This window comes from Mastigoproctus giganteus, chromosome 11 (genome assembly GCF_048544385.1).
Source record: "Mastigoproctus giganteus isolate SK-2022 chromosome 11, ASM4854438v1, whole genome shotgun sequence".
Taxonomy (NCBI): domain Eukaryota; kingdom Metazoa; phylum Arthropoda; class Arachnida; order Uropygi; family Thelyphonidae; genus Mastigoproctus; species Mastigoproctus giganteus.
The window spans coordinates 29,817,011-29,839,238 of record NC_143585.1 but is presented as its reverse complement, the minus strand read 5'-3'; the positions used below and the strand labels follow the sequence as shown (position 1 = coordinate 29,839,238).

General features: G+C 37.9%; 1 protein-coding gene across 1 annotated transcript in view; it reads right to left on the bottom strand.

Moving 5' to 3' along the window:
• The window catches only part of Oseg4 (intraflagellar transport protein Oseg4), a 270,266-nt gene that overhangs the window by 3,743 nt on the left and 244,295 nt on the right, over nucleotides 1-22,228 (bottom strand). The window contains exons 31-32 of the mRNA XM_090385309.1: nucleotides 21,731-21,860; nucleotides 17,198-17,266 (exon numbers count right to left, since the gene is read on the bottom strand). Coding sequence (XP_090241435.1) covers nucleotides 17,198-17,266; nucleotides 21,731-21,860 — 199 coding nt within the window. The remainder of the gene's footprint in view (nucleotides 1-17,197; nucleotides 17,267-21,730; nucleotides 21,861-22,228) is intronic.

Sequence of the window (22,228 nt, the reverse complement as noted above, 5' to 3'; positions counted from 1 at the left end):
AGTGTTAGTTGTCTTAGCGATTTACACGAAAGCGGTAGAATTTAGATGTTGATTAGAATTTGGCGGCATTGTTAAGGGTGTACCGGTCGATTTAGTGAGAGAGGGGGGAGACTGAAGACTGGGGGAAAACAAATAGAAGAATAGGGACGATAGAGTAGGCATCCCCAAAGAGGTCAGTGGAGACGAGCCCCACCAGGTGAAGTATGGGGGGGTAGGCAGGGAGAAGAGGAGACAAAGATCCGTCTCCTCCCTCCCCTGCCTGGGGATGGGGTTTTAAAGGGAACCAGGTTAGAGTACCCAGTTCAGATCGCCAATGGCGTGTTGGCAGCAAAGCCACAGAATGTCTTCATGTCCAAGCAGTGTTGAATCTGGTATGAAGGTTAAGCTGCCCATCCCGCTCCAGGGGTGGGATATTTTAGCTGGCAGTGGGGAACCCACCAGGCGAGGGGGTGGGAGAGACACACATTTACTTTATTCATAATCTGCATTTTCACTCTACTTTGTACTTGCATTCTTTTTTTTTTTTTTTTTTTTTATTTATTTATTTTTTAATACTTTTTCTTATTTTATAATTTTTTTCTAAGTTTTTATATATATATATATATATATATATATATATATATATTTTTTTTTTTTATTTAAAAAATTTTTTTTTCACTCGACTCATTCATCTTTTTCTCACACCACGAGGGGATGCAATGATGTGTAGTGTAAATTTAAATACTAATTAAAACTAGGGTTAGTTTGTACTTAACTTTAGCATTTATGGTTTGTGTTCTTTTTCTCACATGCTTACACTTCATTCTTCTAGCTCTCATCTCATTTATTCGACTCTTACTTTCTGCACTGCACTCTCTGGGCACCTCAACTTACTGTTATTCTTTAGTTGTGGTGCAGGCCTAGCCGCAAGTTTTTTTTTTTTTTTTTTTGCAGGCCAGGGGAGAATGCAGTGATAGTGTTTATGTAATTAGTAAATGTTTGTTAGTACAGTATATATAAAGTAATGTAAGTTATTTTTAACTTTGTATTCTTTCGGCCAATTACATTTGCTTTTCCACTCATTCCCATTCACTCTCTCTTTCCCTCATGCTAGGTCACTCTTTCTTTCGCCAAAACTGCCATTTATTCTCTTTTACCATAATTCCTAGTTCGCTCAGTGCCCAGCCTATTCATTCTATCTTTCATTCTCATTTATTCATTCTACACTGCATCCCCTTGCTACTAGCTTACTGATATTTTTCAGTTAATCTGCTTCCCGGGCTGCCTGTACATCTCCCTCCCCTACATGGTTACTTATTTGGTGTGGGGCCCCAGGTTCCTATACATGGCAGGGTAGTCCTGGGGAGTTTTGTTATGCACCCTGACAGAAACCCTGGCAGGTTTCTGTCAGGGTGCAGAATACTGCTATCCTAACAGTTTTTAAATCATCGTCTGGGCGCGGTGGGAAACTTGGGCAATTTTACTATTGATTATTGTTTAATTGCTGGGGGGCTGAATTGCCATTCTTTGGATTGCTCTGTGCATTTTGAATACTTTCTGTGTGAAAGATGTAAAAGCTTTATAATTTTGCTCTTCTATGATGTTCTTCTCCCCTGGGAAGGGGACCAATCTGTGCTATTAGCTCTGTTCTGGGGATGTCATATATTATACATTCATATAGAATGTGTGCCCAGTCTTCACTTTCGCCACAGGTGCAGTTTGGGTCATTGGTCAGGCCTAAGGAGGTTAGTTTCACCTTTAGGGAGCTGTGACTTGTCAATATAAATGTTGTAAAAAGTCCAGGGGCATACCACTTAGGTGGCTTTGGGCTAACCATTGACACCCGTGGTAGAAACTGTTTGGTAACCAGACCTCTGATTTCCTGCTCCCACTTTGTTTGCTATAGCTCATGGAGCTTTGTGGCTATTCTTTTTCTTTCATCATTGAAGGTGTTGGTTGTATCAAGGGCTATCCCCAGAAATTCTGTGGGTATGCCCTTTGTAAATCTATAATATAAGCCTCGTTTGGCTACTTTCAGGTAAAGTGGGAGAGTTCCGGCCAGCAACTGTAGTGCAGGTGTGCTTACTGTGCGACATGCTCTGGTAATAGTGAGTAGTATAATCCTTTGTATCGATTCTAATTTATTCCTATTTCTTACTATGGCTGAGCGGATGAATCATGCACCGGCTCCATAGGTGATAACAGGTTGTTGTTATTTGGTTTTTAGGAGCATTAGCAACTAAGGCCATATTACTCCGAGGATATGCAGTGGTCATTCCCTGATCTTTCCGCATCCTCCGTAATTGGTGGCATGGGCTCGAACCCCAGTCTAATCAAGAAGCATGTGCTACACACTGCCATTCCTGCCCACCTGGCTACGGAGGCGCCGTGATAACAGATAGGAATATTGCACGGTATATGATTGCCAGGGTCTTTCTTTTGAGTCCCCACTCTGCTTGACTGATCCTGGCAATCATAACTGCATAATTTCTCGCTTTCTTCACCAAGTAGATCAAATGAGGGTAAAAAGTTAATTTTGAATCAAAGACCACTCCAAGATATTTTAGTTCTGTTACCATTTTTATAGTGGTTGCGTTAATTGTGATTTGTGGACGTCTTCTTATGTCCAAATTGCCTTTTAGAAGTATTTGTTTGGTTTTTTCAGGTGATATTCTGAGCATGTGCATTTGTGCCCACTCCTGCAGCTGCAAGAGGGCAGCATTTGATCTTTACTGCTCTACAACCACTTGTGAGTTACCTTTTACAAGGAAAATCATGTCATCTGCAAAGGCCAGGCTTTCCACGGGGGCCCAGAAATTCGTCCAGAACAATGTTCCAAAAGAAAGGGCCAAGGATTGAACCCTGCAGGCAGCCTTTATTCACAGGGTGTGTCAATTCCTGGAACTTTGTGCGTACTGAGACACTTCTGTCTGTAAGGTAGCTGTTTATTACCTTATAGAGGTTTTGTGGGGCATTTGCCTGGCGAAGTCTTCTAAGGACACTAGGCCACCAGAGTGAGTCAAATGCCCCAGCAAAGTCAATGGAGATTGCCAGCATATATTTCTCCTCTGTGTTTTTAACTGTTGTCAGTAGGTGGCGCATGGCATCCTCCGTTGGATTGACCTGGTTAAAACCGTACTGACTGTTGGAATGCAAACCCGCTTCTGTGTAATATTGAGGTGATCTGCTATATATTAGTCTTTCATATATTTTCCCTAGTACAGGGAGTAGGGCTATTAGTCTATGATTTGGGATCAGTAGGGAGTTTTTCAGGGTTTTTGAGAATTAATCTTAACACAGCTTGTTTCCATATTTTTGGGAATATACCTTCTGTTATACAGGTATTATATAGTGCTATTAATTTACCTGGTGCTATTTCCGCTAATTTTTTGATAATCTCAACCTATAAGAGGTCAAACCCTGGGCATTTATTGTTTTTGGTTTTAGATGGTGCTGTTTCTAAGTCTTGTATAGTGAACAGAGGTTCAATATTGGTGTTGTCATATTCAGTGTTTTCTTTTATAATGTCTAGCTGGGTGGGGGAATGATTCCCAGTTTCAGTCTGAATGATACTGTCTAGGATGTTATTTACAGAATCCACCCAACACAGGGTTGGGGTTCCATCTGGTTTGACAGTAGTTTCTAAGACATCTCCTCTTGGCAGCTTGTTGGTCACTATTCTGTAGACAACTGCCCAAGGGTTATTGTTTCCAATAGTTCCCACCAAGTGCCTCCAACATTCCTTTTTCTTATTTCTTATGAGGGCTGTATACTGATTCATGAGAGTTCTATAAGAATCTCTCAGTGCATCCACCTCATTTTGTGGCCAAGATGTTCTGGCTCTTTGAAATTGTCTCCTCACCTGGTGTACCCTACTTTTGAGTATAGTCAGTTCGGGGCACCACCACCAGGGAACTGTCTGCTTCCTCGGTTTTTTCTGTGGGATAGACAGGGTTGCTGTTTTTGTTAAAATGTTTGTCATAGTCAGTGTTTGCTCATCCGGGCTACAGTTGCCTGATCTAGACCACTCATTTTCCTGTTTTTGCAGCTCAGCTGCTGTATGTTCTGCAAAAATCTGCCAGTTTGCCCTTTTAAGGTTATACCTTTTGATACCCAACAGGGAGTTGTTTGTAACTGCCTGTTTAGTTTGAAGGAAATGGCTCTGTGATCTGATGTGTTCCAGGCTGGCTGGACACACCAGTCTATGATTTTATAAGCTATTGAATTGGTGGCAAGAGTAACATCAATGTCACTCTCCCACATGGTACTGCTAAAAGTTGGGAGGTTATTTGGTTGGTTTAGCACATGAAAGGGTGAGGTGGCTATATAGTCTGAAAGTATCTGGCCGTTGTGTGCCTGCTCTGTCTTCTGTACGGCTATGCCATAAGGCTGACCGGCAGTTGACATCAGCACACACTATGATATTTGCAATAGGTAGCAAGTTTGTGACTACTTGTAGGTATTCAATAGTTGGATTTATATCTTCACCTGGTCTGGAATATGAAAGTGGAAGCAGAGGGTGCTAAGAATCTCTGGGTATGACCAGGCTGCCATGCATGGAAACTGAACTTGGCCTATTATAACGTAAGATCACTCATCGGTGAAGACAGGATATTAGAGCTGGAAAAGGAATTAGAAAATGTGAATTGGAATATCATCGGTTTGGCTGAAACAAGAACAAGATATGAATCACTTATAAGTTTATCAAGTGGAAATCTGCTGTACACCAATGGAAACAGTGAAAGGAGTGAAGGTGGAGTTGGGTTTCTGGTCCATAAAGATTTTAAAAACAACATTTTGTAATTTAAAAGTACATCACCAAGGGTGTCAAGACTAATGCTCAAGATTTCTAAGAGGTACAAGCTAAAGATTATAATGATTTATGCACCAACATCGAGCCATGATGATGAAAAGGTTGAAGAAATGTACACCGAAATTGAGAGTGTTCTAGATGAGCAGAAAATCCACTACACTATTATTATGGGGGACTTCAATGCTAAGGTTGGAAAAAGACAAAACAGCGCAGAAAGGGGAACTATAGGAAATTTTGGAATTGGTGAAAGAAATGAAAGAGGTGAAAGACTTGTGGAATTTGTAGAATCTCAAGGACTGTCAGTAATGAACACTTTTTTCAAGAAAAGGGTGAACAGAAAGTGGACACGGAAGAGTCCAAATGGATTAACTACTAATGAAATCGACTTCATCCTCACTAACAGAAGATATATTGTGAATGATGTTACCATCCTGAATTAGGTAAATTTTGGAAGTGATCACAGAATGGTAAGATGTACACTTGATATAGATGTAGGAAAGGAAAAAACTGACTCAAGTAAATAATACAAAGGTCTTTGAGATAACAGAAGAGAAGAAAAAGCAGTATGTACTGGAACTTAAGAACAAGTTTGAGCTTCTGCAAACTGCTCAGGACCAAGATATCGACGAGGAATATTACAACTTTCTGAAAGTGATAAAGCCCAAAAAACCTATAGGGAAAAAGAAATCCAAAGAAGAAAAAATTAGTCAAGAAACACTTGTCATGATGAACCGAAGACGACAAATGAAGAGCAAGAAAAACACTGACAGGGAGATAATTGAGTATACTGAGTTATGCAAAGCCATTAGAAAGAGACTCAGAGAGGACATAAGAAGATTTAACACAAGAAAAGTAGAACAAGCATTAAGGGAAAACAAAGGATTTAAATCAGCAGCCATGAGCAGTAATACAGAAAGACAAATGATACTGAAACTGAAGAATAGCGATGGTGTACTTATAAATAGCAGAGAAGGCATAATTCAAATAGCAGAAGACTACTATAGAGAATTATACAAGGAGCAGGGGAATGATGCCAGCAGTGGGGAAGATGGATTGCAAAGTAGCAACACATATGACATACCCGATATTCTTCCTGATGAGGTAGAACATGCATTGAAGAAAATGAAGAATCAGAAAGCCCCGGGGGGAAGATGAAGTTACTTTAGAGTTGTTAAAATTGGGAGGAAGAGACATAACACTAAAACTGGCAAGGCTCTTCATAAAGTGCATTAGAAAAGGTGTGACGCCTAAGCAGTGGAATAATGCAATCATAGTTTTGCTGCATAAGAAAGGAGATAAATCAGAAATTGGAAATTATAGACCAATTAGCTTGTTATCCCACATCTACAAGTTGTTCACAAGGGTCATTACTAACAGATTAGAAAGAATACTTGATGAGAATCAACCAAAAGAGCAAGCTGGCTTTAGGACAGGATTCTCAACTATGGATCACCTTCACGTAATATCACAGCTAATGGAGAAAGCAAATGAATATAAAACACCGTTATGCCTGGCATTTGTGGATTATGATGTCTGGGTGCGAGATTAGCCTGTGCAGCCATTGCTCCTTAAAGCTCTTCAAACAGAGAAGTTTTTCCTGATTTATTTTCTGCTTTATTAGTTTAAATTGTCATATTAACTTATTTTCTAGAGTAGCTTTATATTCCTAGTTACGATACTTAGTTTAAAGTTTAACTTAGACAGAGATTTCGTAGATATTACTTAGTATCGGTAACGGTATCAAATCCACGTGTCACAAATTGAACGAGAGGTCTTTAACCAAATTTAGTCGATTTATTAACCAATTGTTATATCAAATTATCTTCTATAAGTAGATTATAGGCCTAGTCAGGATCCTTAGTTTATTCTAAATTGAGATAGCGAGATTTCGAAGCTAATCAATACTTACGAGTCCGTAGAAATACCGTTCGTGAATTCCCGCCATTTTTACACGATAGCATAAGCTTAGTGTAGTATAGTGCATAATATAATATTGTCAATTAATCAGTAAATCTATTAATCTTGATAAACTTTATTGTCAATTAAATTGTATTTTTAACTCTATAAATATATATAACGACTTAATCGTAACAAATAATTAATACATAACTATAGTGGTACACGTGATACGGAAGTTGTATAAAGGGAACACTAGATACCGAAAAAAAAAAAAAAAAATAAATATATATATATATATATATATATAACATAACTGTTTTGGGATATAACTTAAGGATTTAATTTTTGTTTTAAATTTTATTGAATTAAATTGGAATCATGACTCTGACCAGAGCAGCAAAGCAAAAGGCTCAAGCTAATGGGAGTGCTGTGGTTCAGGGGAGAACTGAGGGGGGCAGTTGCCCTCTGAATCACAGTCTATTAAAATGCACTGTTTGCTTGATGTTTGCGGAGCAGTCGGATACGGGACATGATACTGCCAAGGGGGATATCTTTGTGTGTGCACGATGTAAGGAGTGCAAGGAAATCAGGCGACAACTCAGCGTTGTTATGGGCCTTTATGAGACCTTGAAGGACAGGGTGGATGCCCTCGAAGGAAATAAATTGAGGGGCCCATCAAGCTCTCAGCTGCCCACATCAACGCCAGAGCTTGCACTTGGTCATCAGGCAACACAGGGGCAGCCCCCTAGGCAGAATGCGCTGGTCCCACAGGAACTAGTAGTTGTTGGTGACTCTATTGTCAGGGAAACGGGGAACATGCTTTGTAAAAAGGATAGGTGGAATAGGACCAGGGTATGTCTGCCAGGGGCAAAGGTTGATGACGTTGTAGAGCGGATATCATCTTTTAAGGGCACAAAAGGTGATATAGTTGTACACGTTGGCACTAATGATATTAAGAGTAGGAGACCGGCGGAATTACTTAGCAAGTACAGGTCACTGTTGAAAAAAAGCCGTGAATTAGGGTTGAACTTGAAAGTGTCTGCAATTCTGCCCAGACACGATAGGAGGGAGTATATGATGAGAGCCTTGTCGATCAATTCGGCCCTGGAAGGATTATGCAAGGCTCAAGGGGTAGAATTTTTTTCAGCCTGGACTGTACTTGTTAACAGGAGAGATTGCTTCTACAGGGATGGGATACACTTAAATAGAAAGGGTGCAAGAATTTTTGCTGATGCTGTCGAGGCAGTGTTAGGTGGGTCGGAAAACTGCTAGTTGGGGGGGGATACAAGGACTAATAGATTAACAGTAGCCACTGGCAGAGGTGGAAGTGATTCTTGCACTGCTTCTATTCAAATGAGCAGAAGTCTGAAAAACAAGATGCAGGATATTTCAGAGACTTCTGGTAGTCATTGCGTTACAAGTAAACACATGGGTTGTGTTAGGGTAGCTAAGAATAGAAACAGGTGCATGTATACCTGCGTGTACACCAATGCTAGGAGTTTGGTAAATAAATTTGATGAATTTGAGGTATTGCTCAAAACATCAAAGGCAGATATTGTTGGGATATCAGAGACGTGGTGTCACACAGATATAAGTAATGCGGAACTGGAATTTGGGGAATACAATGTATATAGAAAGGAGAGACAGGACAGGAGGGGAGGAGGGGTTATGCTATTAATTAAGAAACACAAAGTCAAAGGAAGTGAAGCCAGTTGACATCGATGGACAGGGCAGTGTCGAGTCAGTTTGGTGTGACATAAGCATAGGGAAATCAAAATTGAGAGTAGGAGTGTGCTATAGGCCTAATGACTCTGATGAGTATAATAATATATTGTACAGGGAAATAGAGTGGGCCAGTAAATCAGAGAGTCTTATAATGGGGGATTTTAATTTCCCAGATATTGACTGGAATTTGTGGGTTGGTCACTCGCACACTAGCAAGGCTTTTGTGGATTTATTGGATGATTGTTTTCTACATCAGCATGTTCGTGAGGCAACAAGAGGGAGCAATACTCTTGATCTGATTATCAGTAGTGATTCTTCATGCATTAAGAACCTGCAGATAAATGAACCACTAGGTGGCAGTGATCACAGTGTGTTGAAGTGGGATTTACTCAAGGAGGTAACTACCATCAGAGGTAAAGGGAAGGGTTTTTGTTTTCGTAAAGGCGACTATGATGGTCTGAGACAGTATTTAAATTCTATACAGTGGGACCAACTGATGATGTTACCAACAGCAAACTCAAAATGGGAAGCATTCAAGGAACTAATCTTGGTGGCTACCAGGCTTTACATACCAACTAAGAAATATTGTTCAAGGTTTAGGCCTAAATGGTTGTCAGATGGACTAATGAGACATGTGGCAGAGAAGAAAAATGCATGGGATACATACAAATTAATGGGTGACATGGAAGCCTATGATAGATATAAGTTGGTCTGTAACCAAGTCACAAAGGAGATTAGGCAGGCAAAGGCAGACTACGAAAAATCCTTGGCAAAGGATGCAAAGAAAAACAGAAAGGAGTTCTTTACATACTTGAACTCGAGAAGGAAAGGGATGAATCAGATTGGTCCACTGGATATTGATGGTTCAACAGTTGAGGATCCTGCTCAGGTGGCTAACAATCTAAACGAGTATTTTGCATCTACATTCACGCATGAGGAGTTATTCAGGAAGGAGAATGATGTAGGTAAAGTAAACATTGGCAGTGAGCTGGATGATTTTGTAATAACTGAGAGGAAAGTGGAGGAGAGATTGTTGAGGATAAACATAAAAAAGGCACCTGGGGTGGATGGGATCTATCCAGTTATATTAAAGGAGGCAGCAAAGGAAGTATGCAAACCCCTAGCCATAATTATGAGAGCTTCTTTGGACTCAGGGGAGGTACCCATAGACTGGAGATGTGCAAATGTAACCCCAATTCACAAAGGAGGATCAAAGGCTGACACAAGTAATTATAGACCTGTTAGTTTAACTTCTGTTCCAGGTAAATTAATGGAGGCACTGGTTAAAGAAGCACTGCAGGATCATCTAGACAAGAATTCAGTTATAGCTCAGACGCAGCATGGTTTTATTAAGGGCAGGTCTTGCCTGACCAATTTGATTGGATACTATGATGTAGTCACAAAAGAACTGGATGCAGGGAATAACTTTGATATTATATATTTGGATCTTAGAAAGGCTTTTGATACTGTTGCACATGGAAGACTGCTGCACAAATTGGGGCAGTGTGGCATTGGAGGCAAATTGCTGCTATGGATAAGGGGATGGTTGAGTGGCAGAAGACAGAGAGTGATAATCAATGGACACTGCTCAACGTGGACTAATGTTATTAGTGGAGTTCCTCAAGGTTCAGTGTTGGGTCCATTGTTGTTTTCGGTGTTTATGAATGATATTGATGATGGGATATCAAGTTTAATGTCTAAGTTTGCAGATGATACAAAGGTTGGCAGGGTCGTTAAGGACACTACTGACGCTATGCTGCTGCAACAGGATCTGGAAAGGTTGAACAGATGGGCTGAGAGGTGGCAAATGAAGTTTAACATTGACAAATGTAAAGTACTACATATGGGTAACAGTAACCCCAGAGCAATGTATCAACTCTGCGGTACTACACTGACAGTGGTGGAGAATGAAAAGGACCTGGGGGTAATTGTGCAGGCAGATATGAAGTTCTCTGAGCAGTGCAGATGAGCTGCAAGAGTAGCTCATGGTGTCTTGTCAATGATATACAGGAATTTTTCTAGCAGGGATAAGGAGGTGATTATTCCCTTGTATAAGGCAATGGTTAGGCCACATCTTGAGTACTGTATACAGGTCTGGAGGCCTCATTTCAAGAAGGATGTAGAGCTGCTGGAACGGGTACAGAGAAGGGCAACAAGATTAGTAAATGGAACAAAGGGTTGCTCTTACGAAGAAAGGCTTAAGTTTTGCAAATTACAGAGTCTGGAGACTAGGCACCGGCGAGGTGATCTGATAGAGGTGTATAAGGCTTTGAATGGTTTGAGCATGCTCAATGCCAATGGGATTCTTCATCTTTCTCAGAATAATCACCTCAGAGGGCATAAATTCAAATTGAGGAAGGACGGATGTCGGATAGATGTGCGGAAATTTACCTTTGGCCAGCGGGTGGTTGGTTGGTGGAACCGACTTCCATCACTTGTTGTTGAAGTTGATAGCCTAAACAAATTTAAAGCTCAACTGGACAGGTATTTCGAACGAACGGAGGGGTGAAATGGGAGAGAGTTTTTTTTTTTTTTTTTTGGCTGATGCTGAATAAGCTTGCTTTCTTGCATCATATGCCTCTACTAATGCTAATGCTAATGCTAATGAAAAGGCATTTGACTTCATACAGCATAAGGCAATGTTTCGGGCACTGGAAAGACAAGGCATAGATACCCCATATATTATGATTTTGAAGAAAATATATGAGAATGCTACCTCCTTTATTAGACTAGACAAAGACAGTAGGAAATTTAAAATCGAGAAAGGAGTTCGACAAGGAGACACAATATGTCCAAAGCTGTTTACTGCTGCTCTTGAGGAAGCTTTCAGAAGATTAGACTGGTCGCAGAAAGGAGTCAATGTGAACAGAGAGTACCTAAACCATTTACGATTTGCAGATGACATTGGGGTCATAAGCCACGATCCCAAAGAATTAGAGGAAAATCTTAATCAGTTATGCACAGTTAGTAAGGATTTTGGACTAAAGATGAATATGGCTAAAACAAAAGTAATGATGAACAAGTATGCCACAGAAAGGAAAATAATGATTGAAGGAGCAGTAATTGAAAAGGTGGAGTCATATTCTTATCTGGGACAAGTTATTAGCTGTTCTCAGCTTCTCTTCCATTCAAAAGAATGGAAGAGAAGCTGAGAACTACACAGCGAAGAATGGAACGAATTATATTGGGAATCAGACTGTTAGATAAGAAGAGAAACATGGATTAGGCAGAAATCTCAAGTAAAGGACATTCTTATCAAAACTAAAGAACTAAAATGGTCTTGGGCAGGACATATAGCTTGAAGACATGATGACAGATGGACTAAGAAAATAACAGAATGGCATCCAAGAGGAGCTAGAAGAAAACCTGGAAGACAAAGGCGGAGATGGATTGATGAAATTCATGAGTTTGTGGGTAGTAAATGGATAGCCAGTGCTCAAAACAGAAGGAACTGGAAAGTTGCTGGAGAGGCCTTCATCCTGCAGTGGATTGAAAATGGCTGATGATGACGATGATGACTCCCACTGGGGAGCAGAGGTGACCCACCTTTGTGACTGAAAGGTCAGTATTTTTAACTACTATTGCTGTAGAAGGGACACCTGAGGTGTATCCTATTATTTTATAGTCTCTTGGGTATCCCTGAACCCTACCCATGTGTGTGTGTGTAGGGTTCCTTTAGTACCAAGATATCTATATTATTTTCTTCCAATTTGAGTTTGATCTGATCTACAATGGCTCTTGCTCTTTGAGCATTCAATTGGACAAGATTTAGAGCCCTAGTCACATTTACGTTTTCAATCTGGTCCATAGTTGGTCCTAGACTGAATAAGTTTTGCCATTTTTTTTTTATAACTGGGGCATTTATCATCCCTGATACTGTATAGTCAGTCAGCCGTGCTGCCTTGCAGGTAGCACATTTTGGCTGCTGAGACTTATTTTTGCAATTTTTGTAATCATGGCCAGTTACTGCACAGTGACCACAAACAGGTTCTTTCTGACTGCAGTCTCTGGCAATGTGACCATATTTATGGCAGTTAAAGCAACTTTGGATAGGGAAGTGTTCCCTAAATCTATGACTGGTCCAGCCAGCATAGATTCTCTGTTGTCCCTGCAATACCTTCCAAATTTTTGGTGTAATTTCTGCAATTATGTTGAGTTGTCCATTCCTTTTGTTTTTTGTTGCTCTTTTCAGCAGCAAATTCATCTATTGTCATTTCATTGTTAAAGGATGTTTTTGAAGTAGATATCCATCATGAATTCTTTTTCTATTACTGACACAGGTACATCAAAGATTATAATATTAGGGTTTTTCCCTTTTGGTTTTTCAGAGAGGAAGCCCAGTTTTTCCATCTCAGGATGGTTTTATATTTTTCTTAGATCTTCTTTGCTTGCTACCTCGATCAGGACTCCATTATTCCTGATTTTCCACATGTTGTTTATCTTTATTTCTCTCAGATGAGGCCTCAACTTTGTTACCACTGTGTCCTTAACTGCCTCACTGGTTTTATGGGTAGAGTCACTTTTTGCTTTCAGAATAATAATGTTGCTTTCCTTGTTTATATTAGGTTGCTTAGTAGCTATTTGTTTTGCTTTAGTTATGTCCTGTTTGCCATTAACCTTTGCACATTGGGCATAAGTTAATGTGTTCATTGTTTTATAGTTGTTCTTCTCCTCAGTTGTAACCTCTAATTTTGATTTTAACACTTGGTTCTCTGTGTTTAATTCAATCAGGCGCTGCTCAAGCAGTGACCAACAGTTCACTATCTGCAGCCTAATTGCAGAAGTAATCCTGTCGGTTTGCTTGTGCATATATTCTTCTAGATACACTCTGGTTTCCTTTGCCTGTTTGATAGGGGTCAGTCAAATTTGGTAGGTAGTCTAGTTTTAGTTATTCTTCTGTCTTTTGTTACATCTCTGGAATTTCTATAGTTTCTTGATTTTTTCCTTTCCTGCCCTTCTTAATACTGAGGCCAGGAGGCCAGCTATCCAGTTCATTACCATTTTCCTCATTAACAGGGGCTTTCTCCCTGAGCACTCTAGCTTCATTTTCAGAGGAGTCTTTTAAAGTCATTGTCCAGAATTTTGTCATTATTTGATTTTTCAGCCATAATTTCTGCATTAAATTCACTTTTGTAGCAATAAAAATCGCGATTTTCCAGTTTTGGCGGGAAACGCCTGTAGACAAAGAAAACTATCTTATAAACTAAGTTTAAGTTAATTTTGTCAGTAGTACAGTGGATTCCGGTTATTTGGGCCACTGGTTAATCGGGACAGCCATTTATTTGGGGCAAATCTTAAAAAACAGAACCGAATCGAGAAAATAGCCAGTGTTTACTTCGCTTAATTGGGACAACATGCCATTTAATCGGGGCAGGAGACCGCAGCACTGAAGATTACCCTATGATTGTCTCCGACCGTACCATGTAGTTCAATCGGATTTCTGGAGGTCACACCCATAAAACAATAAAAACAATTAGCAGTCACCTGTTTATTGGGCTTTTCTGTTAGTGAACTCTACATAAACTGATAGTAAACTCGATCTTATTGAATTTGCGATAATACCGACAGCTGGAATTCTGTGGGTTATTATGGTAAAATGTGTTTACACTGCTATGGAATCATCAATCGTATAAAAAAAAAATAATCTTCAGAATCTTCTCTTCATTCCCATTTTTAAAGCTTCATAACTAGGTACTCTGTTCTCACTTGCGCGTATCGTGTTACTTGCAATTTGTGTGTGCCGTGTTCTTTGTTATTGATTGCTTATCTTTTTACTGTTTTAAATTTTAACCCCCACCTACAAATGTCAGTGAACAAAAATGTCAACTAGTTAGTATGTACATATTACAGTACGTATTAATAATTATTCCAATTATCACGTATATTCTTCCAAATTTCATGTATCATTTAATTTTTTAATTGGTAAGGTAATAAAGGGTAAATTTGTGCTTAATATATCTTTACTTTTATAGCTTGTGGATAATATTCCTCCTATTTTCACTAATTAGAATTGCTGTTTAATAGAATTAAAATTAGATTCACAAATGTGATCACAATGACCGGCGCTTACTACATCGTATAGTGAACAGTACTTTACTATGCTGAGTCCATCATAACGTGATTTGATTGTACAGTGAACCAATTGTAAATGTCCATTGCATTTTTAACTATTTACACGAAACTTCGGATAATTGGGGGCAACCGCTTAATCGGGCCAAAATGCACTAGTCCTGATGTGTTCCAAATAACCGGAATTGACTGTATTATATTTTTCCATACTAAATAACCTTATCACAAGCAGTTTGAAGTATAATGTATTCAAAATTTTTGGACTTTTGAGATGTACTCTAATCAGTGGCTATGCCAGTGGGCTTGCTACCGCTGAAGTTGTAGCGGTCGCACTGAGCAAAAACACTCTCAAAAGAGCAAAAATAGGCAAATACAATCACAAAAACTATTCTTGCCTTACTTAATTTACTTACTTTCATCTGTGATACTCTTCAAACCTGAAAAATCCATGTTGTAATACTTGACTAAATCGAAGATCGCGCAATACCGTCATCCGCCGTTTACATCAAGTGGAGCTTCGTGCAGATGCGTCCGTACACTTCCACGACTGCAGTGCCACTTCTGGAACTATACTCACAGTGGTAGAGAATGAAAATGACCTGGGGATAATTGTGCAGGCGGATATGAAGTTTTCTGAGCAGTGCAGATAGTCTGCAAGAGTAGCTCATGGTGTCTTGTCAATGATATACAGGAATTTTTCTAGCAGGGATAAGGAGGTGATTATTCCCTTGTATAAGGCAATGGTCAGGCCACACCTTGAGTACTGTATACAGGTCTGGAGGCCTCATTTTAAGAAGGATGTAGAGCTGTTGGAACGAGTACAGAGAAGGGCAACAAGATTAGTGAATGGCACAAAGGGTTGCTCTTACAAAGAAAAGCTTAAGTTTTGCAAATTACAGTGTCTGGAGACTAGCACCTGCGAGGTGATCCGATTGAGGTGTATAAAGTCTTGAACAGTTTTAGCATGCTCAATGCTGATGGGATTCTTCCTCTGGCTCAGAATAATCACCTGAGAGGACATAAATTCAAATTGAGGAAAGACAGATGTAGGAGAGATGTACGGAAGTTTGCCTTTTAGCCAGTGGGTAGTTGGTTGGTGGCAGACTTCCATCCTTTTTTGTAGTAGTAGTGGCATGTGATGCAAGAAAGCATGTGTATGAGCTTATGCAGCATAAGCCAAAAAAAAAAAAAAAAAAATCACACCATTCCCTTCAAATGCCTGTCCAGTTCCTCCTTAAATTTATTCAACCTATCAACTTCCACAACGACAGATGGAAGTTTGTTCCAGCAATTAACCACCCGCTGGCTAAAGGCAAATTCTGCACATCTATGCGTATTATGCGTATTAATAATTATTCCAATTATCACGTATATTCTTCCAAATTTCATGTATCATTTAATTTTTTAATTGGTCTTGTCTACATCTGTCTTTTCTTAATTTGAATTTATGCCCCCTTAGGTTCGTAATCTGAACAAGTGGAAGGATCCCATCAGAATTCAGCGTGCTCAACCCATTCAAGGCCTTATATACCTCAATCAGATCACCGCGCAGGTGCCTAGTCTCCAGCCACTGCAATTTGCAGAACTTAAGCCTCTCTTGGTAAGAGGATCCCTTCATTCCCCTCACCAATCTTGTTGCCCCTCTCTGTACGCGCTCAAGTAAATCTACATCCTTCCTAAAATGAGGCCTCCAGACCTGTACGCAGTACTCAAGGCGTGGCCTGACCATTGCCTTATACAGAGGGATAATCACCTCCTTTTGCCTGCTAGCAAAATTCCTATATATCATTGACAAAACCCCATGACCTGCCCTGGCAGCCTGTCTGCATTGCTCAGAAAACTTCATTGACTGCACAATTACTCCCAGGTCTTTTCATTTTCTACCACCCTAAGTGTAATACCACACAGTTGGTACGTTTCTCTAGGGGTTACTTCTACCCATATGCAGTACTTTGCATTTGTCAAGGTTAAACTTCAGTTGCCACTTCTTAGCCCATCTGCCCAAATTATCTAGATCCTGTTGCAGTAGCACACTGCCATTACTGTCATTAACAACCTTGCCAACCTTTGTATCATATGCAAACTTCGACATTAAGCCTGATATACCTTCATCAATATCATTGATAAATACACAAAACAACAGAGGACCCAAGACCGAACCCTGTGGGACTCCACTAATAACATTAGTACACGAAGAGCAGCACCCATTGATTACCACCCTCTGTCTTCTCCCACTTAACCATAGTTGTGGAAGTTGATAGCCTAAATAAATTTAAGGCTGAACTGGATAGGTATTTGGCGAACGGAGGGGAGAAATGGGAGAGTTGGTGTTTTTTTTTTTTTTTTTTTTTTTGGCTGATGCTGCATAAGCTTGCTTTCTTGCATCATATGCCTCTACTAATGCTAATCTCTCTCTATACTACATCCACCACCTATCACTCACTTCTTTCTCTGATTTTGAAAGCTGGTACATTATAACCTCAGTTGTTTTTGCACCATAAAACCCAAATTCAATCCAATCTGATCTCAAAAATAATCATTACTTTTTGTTTTTATAATTTTTTTAATGAAATACTTAGCTTCCTGTTAGCATTAAATATTTCTTAAATGATCTTTCACAATGAATTAGCATCTAAAGTTCTAAAGACAAAAAAAATAAAAGTCAACTAAATTTTATTAAGAGAGTCTAAATTCCAATGCTAAAGAACTTACCAGTCAGGAATCATTGTCTCACAGGCTGTACATTCAGCTTTACTACTTCGGGAATCTTTGGGTTGATGCCTAGAAATTTAAATATGTAATAAAATAATACATATCACCTGTACAAAATTTTAGGGTTTGCTATGAATTCTACTATTAATGTTTTAACTGTGATCCAATAATTACTGCAGAAGCATAAGAAAATGCATCCGAATACTACAGTAGTAGTATTTTTATCTTTGCAAACATAAATTTAAATATTCTTAACTCTCAACAAAATGTTGTAGCAAAAAATAAATAAATAAATAAAACTTAAAAATTTAAATATATATTTGATGACAATGAATTTTAATCTATCAGTATATTTTTGACTTTTCAATCTTAATCTGAATTGTGTTAGAATTTGAGAACAGATGTAAAAAAATATCAAATCTTTCACACTTTTGGTATGTTATACATCAACAGTCTGAGAGATTTGAATTTTTGATTTGATTTTTTAATCTTTTAATAAAAAATTGAAATAAAATTAATCATCTTTAAAAAAAAAGTTATACAATGCATGTACACACCTACTTATGAAACTTTTTTCTAGATTATCAATTTTATTAATTTTTTTATAAAAGACTTAAAAGGTTTTGAAAATACAGAAAATGTTAAAATAGTAAAGAATGAACAATTGCCTTTATTTCAAATTGCTTTATTACTATTTTTTTTCAAAAAAATATGGTGTACAAAGTATACCATACATCTGTTTGTGTAATAATTTGTAAGCCAATAAAGACAAAAGACAACTATAATTATTGCTGCACTATTGTAATTTAAAAACACACAACACGTGCAGTAAACAGACCCAATAACAACACTAATTTCATTTAACAGATATATATATATATTAATTCTTTATGTTTAACAAGTTCTATTTAATTATCGCAAAGACTTTCCCTTTTTTTTTTTATTTTTTGTAATAAATATAATAAAAGTGTTAAATGGCATTATTGCATCAACAATGCCATCATTGTAAAGTATGCTGAAATGAGAAAGAGGGACATAGGCAATTATAAAGTACTTATAAAGTACTCTTATTTTCATTAAATTATAGAGAATATGAAGAGATATATTCTGTTGAGCATTGTATTCATTATTATATTCAGTACAAATGGTGCACACATTGTGCAAGTCCTGTTTTCACTAGAGCTCTGTTCAGCAAAATTCATGGAAAAGTCCTTGCAGCTACAACCAGTTTTAATGTAACAAAACTGATGTTTGATGCTGCTGAAAATGCAGCTTTAATACAATTTCACATAATAATTTTCTGGTAATGTCACATCCAATTTCCTATGTTGTTGTTGTCTGGTTTTTAGGAGCATTAGCAACTAAGGCCATATTGCTCCGGGGATATGTGGTGGTCATTCCCTGACCTTTCCGCATCCTCCGTATTTGGTGCTCACGGGCTCGAACCCCGGTCTAATCAAGAAGCGTGTGCTACGCATTGCTGCTCCTGCCCACCTGGCTACGGAGGCGCCTAACTTCCTATGTACACTAAGTTTCCTTCATCAAATGGTCACACAGTGTAACTGCATTTTCTGCAGAAGCTCTATCTTTTCTTCTTTATGAACTGACACTGATGGGTTTAGTGGGCTGCTATTCTTTCCAGTTACACCTGGGTCTAGATAATTTGTATTGATCCACAAGAGCTCAAAATGATAAAACTAATTTCTTTGCTCTCTGATGTTCATATGACTGGACTGTAAATATTGACTGTAATTTTGAAATTTGTAGAATTGGCTTGTACGAAACATTTAACTTATCAAATTAACAATAATAAAGTCATTATTTCAAAACTGGAGAGAAAATTATATACTGTTTTTGGGAATACAAGCAAGCAACCTTAGCTCCAAAAGGTGTTTATACTACTAAACTTTCTCAGATGTTAAGGTTTTAAGGACACATGTCTTAGCTAATGAAAAAACTGTTCTTATTATATACAGTGTTTATTCAAAATTTTAACATTCATATATGAAATGCCTGAAAAAAAAATTTGAATTTAAAAATGAAATCCTCAGAAACCCTTCACAGAATTCCTAGGGATCAAATTCCATCTTTCAAGGTTTTATTCTATACCACTAAGTCAATGAGCCAGTGCATTGTTATGCAACCATAGTTTCATTGGGAATGTCATCTGTTTAGCAAAAGCTGACATATGTTTGGTGGCTGGATGGAACAAAGTCAGCATTGCAGTTTTAAAGCAAAAGATGTGAAGAGTTTGGTCAAGCTGTCATTAGGCTTATGCAAGGTAACAAATTATATTTGAAACAAGATGAAACCAAAAAGTTTTGGCCCTTGTTTAAAATATTCAAATTTCACTTATTTATTCATTTGACATGATGCAATATTGATAAAAAATACTGCCTTAAATATAACACAAATAGTTTATACTAAAAAATAATTAAGATCACTGCTATGAAAACTTCCCTTCATCTTAGAAGAAGATATAGCATTTACTCTTGAACTTCTCACCCACCCAGTTGGCTTTCGTTAAAACAAAGGTGACTAAAGGCCATCTTTGCACCATAAAATCCAGCCTTCTGAAAACATAGTGTTATTAGTTTCATTGCTGTGTATGTATGCATTGTTTTAAATTAAAAAAAATCCCATAATTAACTTGTATCCAGCAGTTGTCTCTCCAGTTAATAGAGTCCAACTGATATCTCAATCTACTTTGGTCTCTTTCACTCTCTCTCTCTCTCTCCCCCCACATCCCCCACCATTTTGAAACTGAAGCACTGAAGCCTTTACCTTTTCCTCTGACCACAAAAATTTCTTTGGACACTATCCATTTATGATATTATTGTCATTATGCACTATTGGTTCCTGCACTATCAAGTTTTTGTGCAATTTGAAATCGTGGTGAGAACCAGATCAAGGATATCAAAGCCCCTTGTACTTTCTCTGGCATGGGATACATAACAATCATCAAGATGTTAAAAAAAAAAAAACTTAAAAAAACTTTTTTTGCATGGTGGTCTATGATTTCCAACCTAAAGAGGTAGGTTGATAACACCCATAATGGAGCAATCACACTTTCTTGCCCATTCATGTTTCCTAAAGAGATTTTTATTATACTCCTCAGAATAATTTCATCTGTAACATGAAATTATCCCACACTATCATTTTCAATTTACTACAAGTTATCTCTCATCACACAGATTCTACATCCAGCTGAACTTGATCTGTTTAGCAGCACACTCTGATCACTTTTAGGAAGCTTTTGATATGAAGATGATCCTCCTCCCCAACTTTGACCCTTATTATCTCTCCTGAATGCAACATATTTACCTTTACCTTAATGAAATTCTTCACCTTCTAACTCCGAATAATACCATGTCTCTGTTAGCCCTACTATATCAATATTGGTTGAGTTAATCAAAAGCTGAAATTTGTTTAATTTATTTAAAATACTCATGGCATTTACTACACAGATACATTAAATTTCCCATTTTAATGCTTTTTACTCAATACATTCTTTATAATTGCTTAAACAGGCCTTTTTGATCCGTGGCTGCTTGTTCTTTTTGTACATAATTCAACATCTCTTTCTTTGCATAAAGTGATTAGAGGTTGCACACAGTACTCCTGAGGAGGGTGGAAGTATAAATTTGGCTCAATGCCACTAAGCTGTATCATTTCTATGACTTCCCAAACCCTCCTAAAGCCTAAGGCCTCCTTAATGACATTAACAAAACAATTGCACTACCTCTGTTCAAATGAGTTCCACCTTTATAAATATTCCTGCTAGTAACTAAGGAAGCTAGGCCAGAACAACTTCCCCCCTCCCCACAATAAACCTTGCAGAGTCCCTCAAGTCTGGATTAATTTCAAAGCTTTCATTATATAATTTATTCTATCATGTCTAAGCAGAACTGCAGACACAAGAACATTGGCAACTGCAGACATAACATTCTCTCAACAAAACTTTATATTTCATGACTCAGTTATCAGCTTGCTTATGATTTATATCATCAGTTCCCACATGGATTTTTTTTACACTTTAGTATCCTTAAGAACTGATAGTCAATTTGTTACATGATCAATGTTTACACCTGGCAGCCATACTCCGGTTCTATACCCACTGTCCTTATTACAGAATATATTCCAGGTTACCCTTACAATTGAATACCCCAGTAAGACTACTTCCTGTGAAAAACAAGAGAATTCTACACCAGAAGATCCAATCTTAAGGTTGGACTCAAGAAAATGTCACATTACTTATAATTAGACATTAATTATGTCATGTTCCCGGTTTGATTTTGCTCTAGGGTGCCAACTCGTTTCCCCAGAGACCAAATCTTGTTGAAATTACAGTTATATCCAATTCCAAAAAATTTCGAGCAATTTTTTTGGAATTGGATATAACTATAAAAATGTATGCAGCCACTTAGTTTTAGTTTTGATAGTCAAATGAAGAAATTATATGGAATACATTTTTTTTTAACTTGCTGATATATAAATTTAAATGATAATTAAAATAACAGTTCTATTACTTACTTTACAAAAATATCAATTGCGAGGTCTTCATATTCTTTCCTTTCTTCTGATGTCAGGTTTTCCAATGATTCTAATTTTATGAATGCTTTAGAGCATGTGCCAAAAGCTCTATTAGCGCAACTGGCCAAAGCTGTGGATTAAAGAAAACTGATTTTTATTAGATCATTTTGTATATACCAAGACTAAATATTATACTTAATAAAGCACATTTAATCCAGAATAGAAGAATCAACTCTTGTTAGGTTTTGAAACAGAGATACTATGGAGGCAAGGGCCCAAATATAAATAGTTATCTTGATGCTCAAAATGTCAGTCTTAATAATAAAACATTTCAGAATAGCAGAATGAAGTAAAAGATGAGAAGAAACTGTTTATAGTTAATCAGTTGTAAAAATCCACCCAAGGCTTCCTCACAAATCAAACTCATTAAAAGATTTCACTTTATTATCACTCTTCACATAATAGCCCCTGAACAAAATCAAGACATTTTGTAAATTG